The 18,761-nt window shown below is 34.6% G+C and overlaps 1 protein-coding gene across 14 annotated transcripts in view; it reads right to left on the reverse strand.

Annotated features, from left to right (window-relative positions):
* Positions 1-18,761, reverse strand: part of PLEKHA5 (pleckstrin homology domain containing A5) — a 211,408-nt gene that overhangs the window by 21,793 nt on the left and 170,854 nt on the right. For 7 of the 14 annotated variants that reach the window (XM_032473271.1, XM_032473272.1, XM_032473275.1 and 4 more), the window contains 5 exons: positions 13,137-13,217; positions 8,210-8,245; positions 7,633-7,695; positions 6,337-6,417; positions 6,054-6,203 (listed from right to left, as the gene is read on the reverse strand). In XM_032473271.1, coding sequence (XP_032329162.1) covers positions 6,054-6,203; positions 6,337-6,417; positions 7,633-7,695; positions 8,210-8,245; positions 13,137-13,217 — 411 coding nt within the window. Of the gene's footprint in view, positions 1-6,053; positions 6,204-6,336; positions 6,418-7,632; positions 7,696-8,209; positions 8,246-13,136; positions 13,267-18,761 lie in introns of those variants that run through there. The other 7 variants (XM_032473277.1, XM_032473278.1, XM_032473281.1 and 4 more) reach the window with 3 other exon arrangements.

An 18,761-nucleotide genomic window follows, 5' to 3' on the forward strand; every position in this document is an offset into this window, starting at 1 on the left:
ATGAAGTCAGATGGCATTGCCAGGCTGACACCTAACCCTTTTAGTAACAAAGTTCAGGGCAGAGGCATCTAAATACAAGAACATTTTAGGATGGTGGGAAACCCTGTCTTTCTTACAGAAACATAAAAAATAGAGATGGAGAGGTAGAGATTACTAATATTCTAGGGGAGAAGAAACATAATACACTTCCAATTTGCCTACGCCCTGCCATTGCTCTGTGCCAACTGGCCTGAGTCCCGCTACCCTCCTGGGCCTGTTTCTGCCTCTCCCTCTGGGCTCCTCCAACATGACCATGGATGGGTAGTAACACAAGTCAACAAGGATCACAAAAAAAGAGAGAGCACTGGCAAGACATCAGTCCTCCTGACACCTGGCCGAGTGTTTCATTAAAGCATTCAGCGACTTATACGAGGACAACGTTAAAATCTTTAAATATGACCTTACTATTTTCTGTCAAGAAGATAATATATAGGTACACTAAGGCAATTAAAAGGCATAATGACTTTCAAATATACAATTATCTTAAAATCACAGGCACAAGTCAGGAAACATAGCCGTGCTTTCAATACAAACATGGATTTTTGCACCATACAGTTAAGGGAATGAGTTAAATCCTGCAATCTGCAACCATGCAGATGAACCTCGCAATGTTAAAAGAAGACAGAGTATATACGAGTGTATGTACCATATGATTATACTTTTATGAAGTTCAAAAACAAGCAAAGCTAACAAAGTTTAAAAGTCAGGTAATGGCGTTTTGGGGAAGAGGCAGTCACCAGGAAGGGTTTAGCCATATCTGTGCACTTAATCTGTGTACTTTTCTGAAAATATGTTGTACTCTGACAAATGTTAAAAAAAAGTGTGCGTGTGTGTGTGCGTGCACATGTGGAATTGATAGATGGCAGAAAACTTTAAGAAAATTTGACTTAGTCCAAGTTTAAAGTGTAAACAAGTAAATTTTAATATGGTTACTTATTCATAGTCTGTATTAAGACAAGACTTGGCCACTGCTGGGGATAAAGAAACCAAACTTCAAGGAGGTCTGCAGTACTCAGATGCAATGAAATCCAAGACCACCAAAACGATGAATGAGGGGAAAAAAAAAAGATGAATGAGGATTTTAATACCTAACCACAGAGCTATAGCAGCTACATATTGTGATCTTTATCAAGAAGAGATTAGGACTAATTTATTTCCAAGTTTTTAATGTAATAAGAACTTTCCTTTTCTTGTCCAGAATTAATGGCATAAATTGACCAACTACAAATTAACAAAATCTACCCATGGGAATAGTTATACAATATGATACACATAAATGTAAGTAATTATTACATTGTGCTTAAGCTAACAGAGACTGGTGTGCCTCTCAAGTAGTATTTCTGAGAATTAATACAAGAAACATTAATTCATTATTCTACGTTTTACTTAAATTTGAAGCATAAGGTTTTGGTAAAGAATTGGTGGTAGATTTTCCTTTCATAATGGAGAAGGAACAATATATAGTGTGATTATTTATTTATTAGCTTCTTAAGTTAAGCTCCAACAACTATTAGCAATTTTAAACATCACAGGTTAATACCCACTACTAAATCTTAGAAAACTAAAGTACTGCAGTGTTTAAATTTACTATTATGTTTTGGGGATTAGGCACAAAAAATATTAATTTTGGCCACTATCACCCAACAATTCTATCAACTGGGTGTTAGAAGCAGTTGATTTTTGAGATCAATCAAAAAAAAGTTAATTCCATTTTTACCTTCAGGATGTAGAGATTTCTTGGCACAGAGTTTAAGAATGTACTTAGTAATCTGAATAACTTTAACAAAGGATATGTCTTTTATGATTTTATTCTTGCCTTAGCATATAAACGCATCTCAAATAAAAATCACTATTTACTAAGCACATGACATAATACCTTACTGTTCTATCTAATAATGAATACTGTATTGGCTTTTTTAAACCTAAAAAAGGTGTTAAAAGGGACTAAATTCAACCGTATAAAGTGAGGTTCAACTAAATCAGGCATGGTTACAGAGCTACCTTTATTTTAAATTTCTAGTTTATGATAACAATTATAGTCATTCTACTTTTCTGGCTACTTATAATCTTTAACTTATTGGCTATTTATACTCTTTAATTGATATATTTAGTTTCTCCCTTAATCTTCTCTGTGAAACAGAACAATATTCCATCTCAAAGAAAATGGTTACTGTACAAATTGAAGATATAATACATTTTTATAATTATAAAATGGGAAAACTAGAACACAGGAAAAGATTAAAAAAATCTATTATTATGCCATCCTTTTGTTAGCATTTTTGTGGATTTTCTTTTAACCCCTCTCGGACATATACAGTGGAAATTTCCAAATATAAACAAAAGGAGCCCACTGTACCCCAACTCAATAGTTATCAATACACGGCGAATCTGATTTCATTCATAGCACTTATTTTCTGTCCCTTTGGGATTATGTTAAAGCAAATACTAGGCATCACATCATTTCATCTATAAATACTTCGGTATGTGTTTATAAAGAAAAGAGACCCAAATGAAAAAAAGAATGGGCAAATTCTCATCTATTTAAATCACTAATAAGTATTCCTTTTTAAAAGTATTTTTAACTGTAACAATTTCCCTACGCCCCTCTCTTCTCCCTTGCTACTTATTTGAAGAGAATGGGCCACTGATTCGCCCAGCCTTACAAGTGTGGCTTGGTACTTTCTACTGCAGCACATCAGGAGGCGTATCACAGCCGGCTGTCTCTTTTTCCAGGGATGTTGTACTATAATCACGAAATAACCAGGATATTTAAAAACCATCTTAAAATCCTTCAAAGTGTATTCCATGACAATTCATGGACACTGGTAGATCTACTGTAAAAGATTCCACTTTGCTGTAACCATGATTTCAGTAGCTCTTTTGGTACATTGAGAATGAGAATGTGAGACAAAAAAAATCTCCATTTACTCATGGCTTCCTATGCAGAATCCAGTTTGGAACACAAGTAAGTTTAATGGGAGCCTATACATAATGCTTATACACGGTGTAACCCTAGGCAATCTGTGTTTCAGTTTCCTATTTTTAACATAGTAGTACTCTTGTCAAAGGGTTACTATGTGGCTTAAGTACATGTAAAAGAACTTATAATGGAATCTGGCACCCAATAAACCGCTCCAGAAATATTCACAATATTTACTATTATTTGATAAACAGGTCCTTTTCTGCAGTGGATAAACGTGTGAGCCATCTATGGACACGATTCAGGATGACTGGGAGCTTAATGTAAACTCCCCAGGAAAGGGGACTGTAGATGTTTATCCCCTTGCCCACCTGATTTCAAGGAGCTGTGGTTCAGTTCCTTTGGAACTGGTGCTCCTGGTAAGTTAGCTAAGGCGGTTTGGAGATGTGGGTGAATTAAGGACCCTGGGGCAACTTCGACTAATGACTGGTAGATCCTCCAGCCTCCTCCTTTCAGTGGGAAATTCTGAAACATCCTGCTCACTTCCCCAGCCAGTTCCCGGGGGTGAGAGTCAAACCCCTGCTGCCCTCAAGGAGGTCACCGACTCGGCAGTGAAACCTCCACCGGCCTTTCTCCCTCCCTGTCCCATCCTCTACACTCCCTCACTTCTGCTTCCTGCAATCATCTCCCAATTAAACTTTCTGAACCCGGGTCCTCATCACAGGCTCTGCTTTCAGAAGAAAACCCAAACTAAGACACTGACACACAGTGAAAAATTTGAAGGTTATAGCTGATTGTTATAGCAATCTTTCTCAAATTGTTAGGCTTAGATAAAAAGTAGAGGCAGAAGGTTATACCTCTTATGCCCTATCTTTTTATACCTCAGGACCTGGATTTGAACCAAAGCCCCAGATCAACTCTGAAGGAATGAGTGGAATCCTTTGGGATTCTGCTGGCATCAGTGTAATTAGAATTTAAATCTAACCAACAGCCACCAAGTGCCAACCATATGTCCAGTATGTTGTTATAAATGCATCATTCGTAGCCTTAAGTTACAAATATGAGTATATTTACATAAAGGCACAAATAACACAGTTTCTATTCTATGCATTAAGACATGTCTTAGAAGAACATATTGAGGGGTTTGTAATAACCACTGAATAATGCTGAAGGCAAAGGGAAAAAAAAACCCCAAAAAACAAGAAAGTGATTATATGGGATAACAACCAGAAAATGTGATACTCAAACATGATTAATTTCCTTGAACACATTTTGATAAACGTCATGGGAATTGCAGCTACCCTGGGATGGAGCAAATTCTAAGTCTACCGATGAGATCTGAGTTACTAAACCTATTTGGTTAAGTGAAGAAATAACAGTTCAACAGAACACAGCACATCCCTAGAACTTTTCCATAATAGACACCAAATCATGAAATAGTTTCCAATTTAATTTCGATTTGAAATTAAAATTTCAAATTTTAATTTAATTCTGGGCTGTCCCAGAGATACTGAGCTTTTCATTAGCTTGGCCCCAACGGCTTAACCCCTCTTTCCCTTTCTTACCTCATATTTCCCACCTTCTATTCCAGTCAGCCAGTCAATTCCATTTCCTGCTTCTCCAAACATATCCCCCCATTCTCATCTCTGGGCTATGGTTTGGGGCATTTTGTCCTGTATGGACCACCTTTCACTTACCCTTTCTTCCAAATCCTACCCTGTCATTGACTGACTAAATGACTATGTCCTTGTAGACAACACTTCATGTTCATGTAGTTTCTTTATGACTATTTTGTAGTAAGCCGTGCAGATCTAAGTGTTTGGGACTGTGGTTAGAAGACCTGGATTTGACCTCTAGACATTGCATTTACCAGCTTTGTAACACAACTGGGTAAGGCATTCAGTTAAATCACTCAGTGCTGAATCCTAGAGCTACAAAGATGAACGAGATATGGTCCTGATTTCAAGGAAATCACAACTGAAAAGATATTAAATTCTTAAAAAAATTATAATCATCACAGTATAATTAAGAAACTCAAATGAGACAATAATAATAAATATTTTTAAAGAAAAGGATAGGTATATTAAATACAAGGAACTTAAGAATCACAAAAACCAAGTTTTGACTTATTTAAAACCATGGTATATTCCTTTAAAAATAGCTCCCGTTTGGAATGTTACTTTAGTGTTTAGCACTGAAGCCATGTTGAGATTCTGTTAGCCTGTCAGCTTGGAAACACCTCTGTCTGTGGACCTTCTTAAAAAGTAGCTGCCCTCTAAACAGCCCACTGAAGTCACCGACAAAAGTGTGTGAGTGGTTTTCTCTACCAGGTGGCTTTTGCTAAGATTTCCCTTTCAAAGGGCTGCCTGGGCAGGTGCTCTTACTATGTTTAGAAATGACTGCATCATAGGATCTAAAGCAGACTGTTTAAATTCACAAAACATTCAATTTATAAACTCTAAGTAAAACTTTTTAGATTTGGTAATCCAAAGAGGCTCTTTATAAAGTAACTTGACTATGGGTTAAAAGGTTCCGCTAATTATATTTCCTACTCAAAACTATCATCTAAACTTAGATCACACTGCAGCTATGAAATGGTAATGTTGACGGCTTCCTAAAAGCATTTCACAGGAGCTTTTTATTCAAATGACTGGTTTAATGAATCTAATTACTACCTTCCAAAAATTATTCTAAGTCCCCTTAAAATCCACAAAACATTTATTTTCTTAATGAAATAAATTTTAACATTTTAAAGAACTTTTCATTTTCACAATATATAAACAGGTATATTTATCTTCCCTGTAAAACTATTTCATAAAGAACAAAATGCCCACTAATAAGAAAAAAATAAAGATCATCCTGTTATTTTTGTTATTATTAGTTTACAATAAAAAATTAATTTTTTGTTATAATAAGTAACAATCCTAAAGACAGTCTAATTAATAGAAACACAAATTAAATAGAAAAAAAAAAAGAACTGCATGTGAATCTACAATTATATCAATGTAAAAAGTTTGAATTAGAAAACAAAACAAAAAAAAGAACTGCATAATAGGCCAGTGAGCCTTACTAGGAAAAACAACCTGCTACTTACGGCAGTGGCTCGGGAGAGTTCTCGACAAGTGCTCAGCAGTCCGTTCTGCAGATCGTCCCTCTGTAACACCACGGTCTGGATGGCTGCTGGGTTATCGGCATTCATTTCTATCTCTTGGCTGGCTGACAGCAAAGCTTGCTCAAGCGTGTACTATTACAATAAAAATGATTACACTTAATGTTCTGCATCATTGAATTAATTCTTTTTTACTTAAGTTATCAGTGTCCTGATAATAATCATATAAAGTAACATCAGTTGTAGATAATAAACGTGACCGTCCTACTTTCTCCTTGTGGAGCTGCTGAAGTTTCTCCTCCAGAGCATGGACCACTTTATCTTGTTCACATAAGCGGCTTAACTTGGCCTGGTTGTAAGAGAAGATGTCTTTTGTTAGCAATTCTTTATTTCTCATAACTGGGGGTAGGCATCATAAGAAAACACGTTTAAAACAGCCTTGGAACACCTAATTAGGTCCATCTTTATTTCAATCAGTAAAATTAAAATACAGCTTATAAAAAGAGAATGTTTAAAAATGCATATAAAGTAAAAAAGCATTTCAACCATCCAATTTAACCTACATAATTCAAAATATTTTTAGCAATTAGGTGGTCTCATGCGACTAACAAATCATTTAATGTGGTTAAGATATTGTCTAAAAACTGCTGGATAGGTTAAGTAAGATTTGCAGTTCTTAACTAAAACACAGACTGGATTCTGTTTTTATACTTTTAAAGTTTTGTTCTTATGTTCTTCAGAAAGAATGTAAATTTAAAAATTGCTTCTAATTGCAATAATACAAATACAAATATTGCTAAAGGAGAAAAATCACTTTCGATAGTTTTAGTGTTTTAAATTCTCAGTAATACCCCAATTTTTAAATTATAGAAATAGAAGAGGCTACTTTAATAAAATTTCAATTCAGCAGTAAGCCAGTTCATCATATGTATGAAAATAAAAACCCTGGACAAACTGTACATTTGTCCCAAACTTTACTGCATAATGACAAGCAAGAAATTGGAGATTCCACTCTCTCTGCCATTTATCTATTACGGTAACTTCTTTATCTTTGTTAGACAACACACCTCAAGCCACACCAAACGGGATATACTGAAATGAGAAGGAGGTACAACTCAGTGGAATAAAACCAAGGGAAACGAGGGAAGAATGAGATATAACTAAGGAAGTCAGTAATTTAAACTATGATTAACAACAATAACAGAAGGACACAGTGATAGAATTTCTAGAGGCTGATACTCTCCCTAGGAGACGGACAATTTCCCTTGTCCTCAATCCTCCATAATTTTTTTTATCAGAAAGTCTTTACTTTTATTTAAGTGATTCTAAATATGTTTAAAAGCTAACTCTGGGGGTGGGGGTGGGGGAGGGCAGAGAATAAATCAGGGAATGAAGTTTATTTTTTTTAAGGGAATAAGGATTTTTAACTGAATCTAGATGCAAAAGAAGAAAATGTTATTTATCTGATGTCATTTTGGAGGGCAGAAGAGGAAGAGGAAATTTTTTATTATGCTTATTTCCAATGTTTTGGCAAAACACTAACAGACAGCATACTAATACTTACATCAATGTCCACTTCTTCAGGTCTGTATTTGTACAACGTGCCTCTACATTCATCCTGTGACAGCTATAAGGGAAAATGTCATAGAGCAACTTTAAAAATAATTAAAGAATATATTTATTTAGCCTATAGTTAATATTTTAGATTTATACAACAAAAACAAAAATGGGATTTTTAACGATTCTTATACTTCTCTAAGTTTAATTCAAACACAGAGCTTTACAAAAATAGAAAAATATTTAACAGTGATACAATAAGCAAGATACATAAGAATGATGTTAACTGAAGCTTGTCAAACAAAATAGTAAGCTGATCAAACAAAATTATACAGCATCTTACATTTTCCATTTGGAAGACACACATTATTTTAATGAAAAATTGACAAATACAATCAAAGCGACTGTATTGAATCGAATTTCGTATCAGGCATATTTCAACAGTCAAAACCACCCTTCACAGTATACACATAAGCACACAACTGTGTATGTGTACACTCAAATGCCAACACATCGGAGTACAATTTTATTAACAAAACCTATAACACGTTGTATACATATACATAATATATAAACACACATACACAATATAGACTTATCTTGTTCTTCTGTCTTAAGAACTAAAAGATAATGGAGGAAAAGGATGGGTTTAATCAAAAAGAGGAAAAGCACTCAAAACCTCTTAAAACTGAAAGTCTATGTTATAAGCTATGGCTAGCCACATTTCATAAAAAGTTTGTATGGATTTGCTGACACCATTTGTATTTAGTCATCCTTTCTTCAGCTTTCTTCCAAATACCTTTTGGTCAAGCCAATCCTCACTTCTGACTATGCCTACCAAGATTTCGATAAGCCACCCCAGACAGTTATACCACAGATCACATCCTAGTGCACCTGCAGCCAGTACTTCATTCTGTCTTTTGACTTTATATTGACTGCTAGCCAGTAACAAAAACATAGTAGGAGAAAATGTAACTGGAGCTCACTGCATGTTTACTCAAAGTAGGGGTAGGAGTAATGTATCCTTAACTACATTCTTGACTGGAAAATTAAATTTCATATATGCATATACAAATACATAAGAATAGATAAGCTGTAACTATATATGCCCTCTCTGTAAAAAAATTGCTTGACATTTACATCTCAAGGAGGCATAATTTAAACAGCAGATAACTTTGAAAGGATCTAGAAATGTGGGAATCAGGAGATTAAAAATGTAAGCATTGCAAATATAACAAGAATAAATCCTGGATGTACATGTTACTTCAAGACATTGCTTTCACGTACCTCATGCAAATGATTCTGTGACTACTTAAGAGTATGCATAGTGATTATTAAACAACAAAACTTTCATAGAATTGAACATCACATGAAAAATGAATTTAATGACAAAAGTCAGAATACTTGTAAACTATTTTAAAATAAAGACCACTGAATATGTCCTGAGAAGTAACTGTCACTTAATTAAAGCACCTAGATTCAAGAAGAGAATTCATACTCCTTTCTTTCTGAACAAAAAAAGTAACAAAAACTAAGTTTTAAAAAGCTTAGATCCAGGGGGAGGGTATAGCTCAGTCGTAGAGCGCATGCTTAGTATGCACGAGGTCCTGGGTTCAATCCCCAGTACCTCCATTAAAAATAGGTAAATAAACATAATTACCTACCTCCCTCAAAAAAAACCCAGAAAAACAAACCCAAAATAAAATAATAAAATAAAATAAAAAAAGCTTAAATCCATGATAGAAGATGTGAGACAATGCCAAAATTAAAATTTCTCATTTATAAGAAATTAAAGACGTAAATCTGTCAGCCACTTAATGTCACATATACTTGTTTATTTAATATTTAAAGTTAAATGCCAAATAGCTTTACTGAACCATGGAATATATAATTTGAACATAACTAGTGGATAGTGCTATGTCTAGATTAAAATATGAATTGTATCCTATGTCTCAGGGTCAAAAGAAAAAAAAACCCAAATATTTAAAAATGGAAATTTAGTAACTTGTAATAAATATTTAGGACAATGGTATACTATTTTTACTTAAAGAATTTATGAAGTCATTTTCATATCAGTTGGCATATTATAAAAAAGAAAGATGTGTATTGTTTAGTTATAATTTTTAGAGTGACTGATCCTTAAAGCCACAAAAATAATATTACACATATAAGTTGGATTTATTTTCTTGTACCTATATTTTTGATACCACTGAAAATTTATTTAAACCTTCCATCAAATTATTCAATAAAGATTATTAGATACCAACTAGTAAAAATCTTAAAATAATCAACCTTCCACTATACATTGCTTTTGCTTGTCAGAAGAAAGCCATAGGAAAATAAGATTATTCTTTAAATAATTAACTTTTAAGTATAGCCTATTTTCCATTGCTGATAATAATTACTGAGGCTTCTCTTAAGAAAAGATGAATATAATTTATTAAAAAAATTTCCATCTAAAATAGAAGTTCGCTGTTTTATCATCAATATGAAAATCCTACTAATAAGAAAAATGTAATTTCATGAATATTTTGATTAACTCAAGTTCTGCATAAAGTAATGTTTCATGATAATACTTTCTAAAATGATTTTTCAAAGTTATCTTTAGCAAAAAAGCTCTGAGTTTGAATACTTTTGTTTGAGGTACCTCAGCAACACTAGACAAGTGAAGGGGGCTATGTAGCAATTATAAGCTTCAATTTGAGAATGTACTATATAGACTTTACTGACTATATAAGGATATATGCTGTATTTTATTTAGAAAGTCAACTTTTTGAGGGGCTGAAAATAGTTCAGCGGTTTAATGCAGGAGGTCCTGGGTTCAATCCCCAGTACCTACACTAAAAAAATAAAATAAAATACAATTTAAAAATTAACCCTAATAATTTTTTTTAAAAAATAACTTTTTCATAGGACGATATCTTATAATCTTTTAAAAAAACTGTCTTGGCATTAAGTTAAAATCACTTTGCCAATTAAAATTCAACTTTCTATAGTATCCTTTTTAAGTATGTGAAATATATATATGTATAAATATTTTTTAAAGTATACAAATATATATACAAACCCCAAAAAAGGTTTTTGAGGAAATATTTGATAAAATTAGACATTATAATCCTATAAAAATTCAAAAATGCTTTTAGAGCTGTAGGTATTTGCTAATTAGTCTGTATCCTTTAAAATAATTATTTATCATGTGATTAATTTTGCTGATATTAATTATGTTATAAAAATCCTGGTACAAAATTGCACTTGTGAAAGGTGGTAGAATGATACACAGAGGAATTTTTCAACTTGATGCTCACTTAGCATTTGCTTTGATTTATGTCCTTTTTATTTGACTAATTTTAAGAAAATTACTGCCTCGGTAATTTCTCAGGTGTCCTCTTTCTTCTAGGAAAATACAAACATAGAGGTCCTCCTGAGAGAAAACCTGAATGGCTACGATTCAGAATAACAGGTCATAAAACATTACATTGCCACTTTATTTCCAGCTAAATTTTAGGAACCTAGTAATACAACATTGCAATGTGCTGTCAGAAAAGCAAACCATCCCAGGTGTACAAATAAGCTTCATAAAGATTTTCTTCGAATAATAACATGAAAAGGTGAAATCTGGAGAAAAAAATAAGATCTAATTTCAATTTACAGAAATTTAAAAACAAAGTTTTAGAAATGTGTCTGTCACTTTCATCCATCAATGATTGACTGATTATTGGCTGATTTAAAAAAAAAAAAAAAGGAACATCTCCTTAGAAAGCTCCCTAGATTTGACAGCACTGACTGTCAACATTGGTTACCTGGCTCTCATCTCATATCCAGGCATAGCTGTTGCTATGAGGCATTCAGATCTTCCTTTCCTGTACAATTTGTTTTTTCCCTTCGAGTAGTAATAGGAGGAAATGCATTTATTTAAATCTATTGCTCTTGCAGTATTCAAGGTCAGTGACGCTTATACGAAAGATCAGTCTCAGATACCGCCATTTTTTTTTTCAGATATCTCCAATTTTTGAAAAACTCCAGTAAGAACTTTCAGTGCAACTGAGTGATTTCAATCCCCAGTGACTTCTGCATCATCAACCTTGACTACTGATCGATATAAAAAAGAAAAACCAAACCAAACCAAACAGAAAACCCTGGCTCTCATTCTTACTGGAAAAAGGCAAAATGTGAAAAATGAAAACACAATCCATTAGCACAAAAATGCATTTGATCTCACATCAATTAGCATTATATAAGATTATAGTCTGACAGCCTCAGGCACTGAAAAAGATAGCAATCAATTCCAGAACAAGGGCTAAGGTTCTCAGTGTGGCTTTTTGGAATGGAGTGTCAAGAAGGTTCCATAATCTGGTGACTGTAAGGGTGGTGAGACCCATTTCCTTTTGAAAAGTAAAGCTATTTAACTTTAAATATTTAATACTCTGTTTATCTCCTAACTGCAAATTAAAAACTATGCTCAATTAAATAACGGACTTTAAATGGTTTAAAAACTGTACTCAGACATGAGAGTCATCCTCCCACTGACTGTTTCACTCTCCAAGGTCCAGGGCCCGTGATGCAGACCCCAGGGCGCCGAAAGCAAACAGAGCCTTTAAAGCCAAGTGTGAGCTCAAGGTGCTTCTTTTTACCAGGTGCTTTTACGTATTTCAATCAAAATATATATTCATTTTTCATGTTAGTTAATTTTCTTCTTCAGCATGATTTTTAAATTGTTGTAACAGGTCAGAGGCCACATAATTTCAGGGTGTTGAAGTGGAAGAAGCTGATGTTGCAAAACACACAGCTAAGAACATTTAGACCATGAAATACAGACAAACTGGAGAGAAATGTACAAATGACTTCTTTTGCAGATCTGCAGATTACCGAGCTCCTAAGTTAAAGCCAGCCAACACATGGCATGTATTTTGAGTTGGGGAAAAGAATGGGGAAAACTATGACTGTCTTGATGACTACAGAAGAGTGCTAAGAATACAGGGAGAAGACACTGCCAGTATGGTAAGGAACGGCTACCTGTAGGTTTCCCCATACATACCACAGTACAGAAACAAAATTAAATAACTCCCATGCAAATATGATCTATTCTAAAACACGGGGTGGAGGGGGGAGGCTGTCCCTGAAAGGAAAAAAAAAACTTTTAAAGTTTCCCCTAAAAATCAGTTATAACGTGTTTAGAGTTAATCGAAATTAATGGCAGTCTAGCAAAATTTTTGCAAATGTACTGCAGACCTCCAAGTACGTATCAGTCAAATACTCTTCACAAAAACTGCAGGAAAATGGCACACTTAATATTCAACAGCAAAATGTTCAGCAAAGCCATGCGAAGAGCTGCAGCATCTTGAAAAGCATGGATGAATTGCGGTTTTCCAAAAAGACATAAACAAAAAAAAAAAAAAAAAATGGAATAAGAAAAAGACTAATGTTATGAGCAAGTCTGAAGATAAACCAAAACTGTCACTGAGGGGTTTTGCAGATGATAAAGCAGTTATCATTCACTGTCCAAGACCTTACTTGCTGGTACAGTTGGGGTCTTAGCGCCGAGTTCTCAATCATTGTGTGAACCATGGTGATAATAGGTTCATTTTCTTTCATCTATTTCAAATCAGGAGGAGCATACAGCAAACATCAGTTTACAGCATGGCTAGATTTGAAAGACGACACTGTAAATATAGTCTCTACTTTAATATCTTCCTAATAGTGTAGTTCACATTTTATCCCAAGGTTGTACAGAATTTACTTACTTAAACCATTTCAAACAAATATTAAATACTGCAAAATACTTCCAAGGTTATAAAAAAGCTTATTACTCATTGCAATATAGGTTTTACTTTATAAACATAATCAATATAGTCAATTAATGAATATTCCTCCATATACCAGAATAGATGATAAAGCATCAAGGTTCAAAGGATAAATTAAAAGGTAACAACCTACAAACTTAAAAGGAGGAAAAAACGGCACAATTTAATCGATTACTTATTCAGTAAAAGCTTAAAATGATATTCAATTCTTAAGGGTGATCAGAAAAAAACTACTTCTCTACAAATATTAAAATTTTATAGTACATTAGTATATCTTGTCATTTAGACAATCACATTTTATTAAAATTAAACAAACATTTATATATGCTCTATTATGGAGTTTCTCACAATATAACACTATGTATGTATAATGATTTCAAGGACATGCAAACTAAAATTTATTTATCAAAGACTCAGTGAATCTCCCTAGCTCCTTAAAAGGCTGAAACCGTGTTTCACATTTCCAGCTATATTGCACTTTAATTACTGCCTCTAGAGAAATATTTGTTTTAGCAGGCTCTGGACTCAAGAGTCAAAGCATTCAAAAGACAATCATCATTACATAGACAGAGTAAAAAGGCCACTAAAGTTTGCACCACTTGTAAGCAGACAAGTCTGTAATTGTAATTTGTGACTATTAATTTATATACTTTCCATCCATCATATTATAGAAAATAAGTATTTCTATCATGGTTGACAAATGCTACTTTACTGATTTAGCTAAATCTGCAACAAAAGTTTACTACTTAAGATTAAATGTATAAGTAAAAAATAAATCTTGAAAACTGTATATCTAGGCAATCTTATTCCCAGCCTACTTATCAATGTTTCATGTTAATAATATCTGTTTTGGTTGTCAAGTTAGAAACCTCCTGTGACTGGTTTAATCTATTTTTTTTAAGTCTTATTCAAGTTAAATAATTTATTTAAAAATCTATGCCTCTATCCATTTTTTAAACTCAAACTTCTACACATCAGTTAAACTCAAACCTTTTTCCCTCCCAGTTATTCAATAAGGGACCAAAGCCTTTACAGGTGACACCTCACGCACACAGGAAACAACTGTGTTGCTATGTCGCACAGGATAAACTTTTACGGTGTTGGAAAGTAACTTATAAACAGACAACTATGGATGTAAATTTTTCTTTAGTAGAAAAACTTTTATTACAGAAATTTAAGACCTCTTTATATTTTAAAGTGTATGTTTTAAAGGAATGTTAGTTATTTTATCTTAATCAAATGGTGATTCTGGAAAACAGTGTAACTGTTTTTTGCTTTGGCTTAATCATTGGACTGAATTGACACTCCATCTAATACAAGTAACTTAAGCTTCTATTTTTACAATTATTTAATCTTGATTCTCAAAGCAATCTTATCTAAACTTCCTATTTTTCAATAGCATGCCATGAATATTGGGCAGAAGAGTACCTGAATCAGAGACTAAGTGGGTGGGAGGGTAGAGTGGTAGGGGGCTCAAAAGAAAATCAAGAGCACGGATGTTTAAGAAATAATGCAGATCGGATAGTATCCAAATGTAAAAGACGTACAAAGTCAAACTGAAACTGCACGTGGAGCCTTGGAAACCTGGCACCACAAATGGGCCACTGTCAGGAGGCTAGGTCTGTCGATACAGCGCGCCCTTAAATGGAGCTTCAACATGGTACAGATCAATGGCTAGGATTCATCCTCTAGGCCTGAAGAATTTACTTTTAAAATGTATTTTAAAAGGGAGAAGGCAGAAGGGTAATCAAGCCTGATTTATTTAGCAGAATACTTTGAGAGGGTAAATGTGCCTGTTACAGAGGGAAGACATGTTTGTGATTTAAAAAATGTCTCCATTTAATTTACCCGTCAAAGATCATTAAATATTAAGTCTTTGAGCAGGGCTCTTGCAAAAAGACACTGACTTAGGAACAGAAAAACTAAAAAAAAAACAACAAAAAACCACTAAAAGAAAAAATGACATTTAAAAACTTAGTTTTTAGAAACAAGTATAGTCGATTTACAGTATTACATTATTTTTAGGTGTGCAACATAGTGATTCAGCATTTTTACAGATTACAGCCCATTTAAAATTATAAAATATTGGCCATATCCCTTGTGCTATACAATATACCCTTGTAGCTTATTTACTTTATACACAATATTTTGTACCTCTTAACCTCCTAACTCTATATTGTCCCTCCCCAATTCTGTCTTCCCACAGGTATCCACTGGTTTATTCTCTGTATCTGTGAGTCTGTTTTGTTTTATCTATTCATTTGTTTTATATTTTAGATTTCACACAAAAGTGACAACGGAGAATTTGTCTTTCTCTGTCTGAAAAAAACAACATTTAAAGTATACAAACTGCAGAGTATCTCAGAGTTCACTTCTGGAATTGGCTGTTTTTCATTAGGAAAAATTGCAAATGTCTTACCAAATCCCAGAATATTAAAATTGGAAGGCATCTCTGGAAGCTGGCAATTTAGAACAGCAAAAGGATGACCAATGTTGGCAGCAATCATTGTGAATTGTGGGACTGTGGATCAGTATTTTTTTCGTTCTCTATACTTCTCTACATTTCCCAAATTTTCTCCACTAAGTAGTAGACATTGCTTTTCTAATTAAAAAAATGTTATTAAAGACTCAAGGATAAAAATATATAAACATGAAATAAACCAAATTAATGGAACAACTATATCCTCTGGCCTTGGTGACACAAAGAGGCTAAAAAAACATTTTAGCACATGTGTTCGTATCACATTCAAGGCTGTTGGAGTCCTTGAGGGCAGCGAGGCCCATATCTAGAAAACTGTTCTCACAGCCTTTATTCAGAAATTTACTGGAAGAAATGTAAAGTAGCTAAAAAAGGTAAGTTATCCCAATGCATCTGTAAATACCTATCATATAATTTCTTTTTTCCTTTTTATTACTGGCTACTTCAGAAATCAAAGTTTAATTCAGCCAGTGGTTCTTAACCCAGAATTACTTGAGGAGCTTGAAAAGAAGAGACATCTTGATTCCTAGATAATCAAAACGTGCAACTTGAAAATCTTTGATGCTGACAGTGTCATTAAAACATCTAAAGAGGTCTTTGGCAAAAGCAACTACAAGGTTCTTTCTCAAGGTGATCAAGTCAGTCAAATGTAAAACAGAGAATGTTCTTCAGCTCCTTGGGATCTTGTACTCAAGCTGGAGAGATGGGGTAAGTCTATCTACAGAAAGGCAGACACTGCAGGACCATTTTGGAATTCCCTTGGGCATCATACCCATCCGACGAAGGACTGTCAGGATGACGGGGTAGTGGGCTTGTAAGAAAGACCTGCGCAGGCAGTGGTCCTGTATGTGGCAGTGCTGCCCTTGCGTGCATCAGGGGACAGCTGAGGCCAGCTAAACACAATAAAAAGGTCCCTAGCAAACAGTCTCAATGATCTGATTGAACCTTCAGTCTTTCCTGACTCACTGACTTGGAAATACTAGATCTGCTTTCTTTCCAAATAGATCTGAGAAACAGGCTGGTGGTTTCTCTCACTAAATCACCTCTGAAATACCTGTATTTTTATACTTAGAAACTGACTCATTTCTGTAACTTACACTGAACAGCACATCCTATCTGGCTTTTGCTATGTACGCTTTATGTAATAGCTTTTGAATTAAAGCAGTAAAACATGACCTAAAAAAAAAATACATAGTGCTCTATGAGCAACTTAGAATTTCATGCTCATGTTCTTAAAAAAAAAAAAAAATCCAACAATTCTCTTCTGGCTTGAATACAAGAAGAGCCCTAGACAGCATTAAGATAGTGTGCTCACAGCTGACATGTCTTTTTTAAGGGATCAGAGCAAGAGAAAGACTAATTAGCACGCGGAGGATGTTTAATAATTTACTTGAAAATGAGTTAAATGCTTCGCTTCCTGCTTCAATTCCTTCTTTGAAGTAAAAGGTAATATAGGTTTAGGTCCCAGTTAATTGCTAAATTATAAAGCTACTATAAAAGCTCCCTTATTTTATAATAATAAAAATGAGAATGTATGAGTCAGGCATTATACTCTTTTTCGCAATTAACTTCAGCAACAAGTAAGAAGACGTAAGTGGAAATGTTTTGGAAAATGTTAAGTGAAAAACTTCGGTAATGCCAATATACTTCTGTTTACAACAAAAACATATTTTTACTTGAAATTTGTTAAGTCCGAAGGTTTACAAAAACTACCTAAAAAATCTGACACTTAACTCTAGCCTCTCTCTCAGTTTTGAGGTGTGTTGGGTTAATAACGAACATAAAGCATCCTTTGATGTTATTGCTGGAAATACCGTGATTGAAAAACCCATCACCAAAAAACTTACTCAACACAATTCTATGCAACTACGTCATCGTTGGTAGGATGTCGAGTGGAACTTCCCAACAGACACCTGTGGGCTGGGGAAGGGTTCGGGTGTGTGGAGATGCGACCATCTCAGCTGTCAGAAGGCCTAAACAAGCCCCCGGCAGCACTGCCTCTAGTTCCTGTCAAGGTGGCACAAACGCAGTCACTTTTCCACGTGTGCCACTCATGACCAAGGCTGGAAAGCACTAAGAGTGTTCGTTTCAAAAAAAAGTCCGGACAACTCCTCTTTCTTTGGGGTTCCTTGTCATTATGTATCTCAGTGGTTCTCAAACCTGACTGGGGGGAAAAGCGAATCACCTAGGGGGATTTTCAAACACGCAGGGTTGGCTGGGCTCTGGCAGCCCTGACTGGGGACTTGGGGGCAGAGGGCCTTGAGAACTGCGCTTTGCTTCTGTCTTCCTGAGGGTCCACTGGTAGTCCTGACAGAAAGTCAGGCTTGAGGGCCATGATCTTGTCTTGACACCACATTAAGTAACTGAGGACCAATTCAGCCATCACCAATAAGGTAATTTCTCAAGGTCCTGATGAGTTGGTACCAAATGTTGGTCAAGATATCTGTGCAACTATCAAAAGATGAAAACGAAAGTATGTTGCATGTAGATTAAAATGGTCTTGTCTTTGTATGAAGTACAGCATTGAGAGAAATCACCTCCTTAAAAAAAAGCAACTGAATCTCCGTATTAATATTAGTGGATTCAGCAGAATCATGGGGGTTTTGGAGGTATCAGTCAGGAATCCAACTGCCAGTTATTTTGGGGGGTGGGGTGGGGGAAGGTAATTAGGTTTACTTATTTATCTGTTCTTAGAGAAGGACTGGGGCTTGAACCCAGGACCTCGTGCATGCTAAGCATGCACTCTAACACTTGAGCTATACCCTCCCCTACCCAGTTGCTCTTTTTATTCTAGCAACTTCTAATACCCGTTTTAAAACCTCTATCCCTCAGAAATTAGACCTGTGAGGAACACAG

This window comes from Camelus ferus, chromosome 34 (assembly GCF_009834535.1).
Source record: "Camelus ferus isolate YT-003-E chromosome 34, BCGSAC_Cfer_1.0, whole genome shotgun sequence".
Lineage (NCBI taxonomy): Eukaryota > Metazoa > Chordata > Mammalia > Artiodactyla > Camelidae > Camelus > Camelus ferus.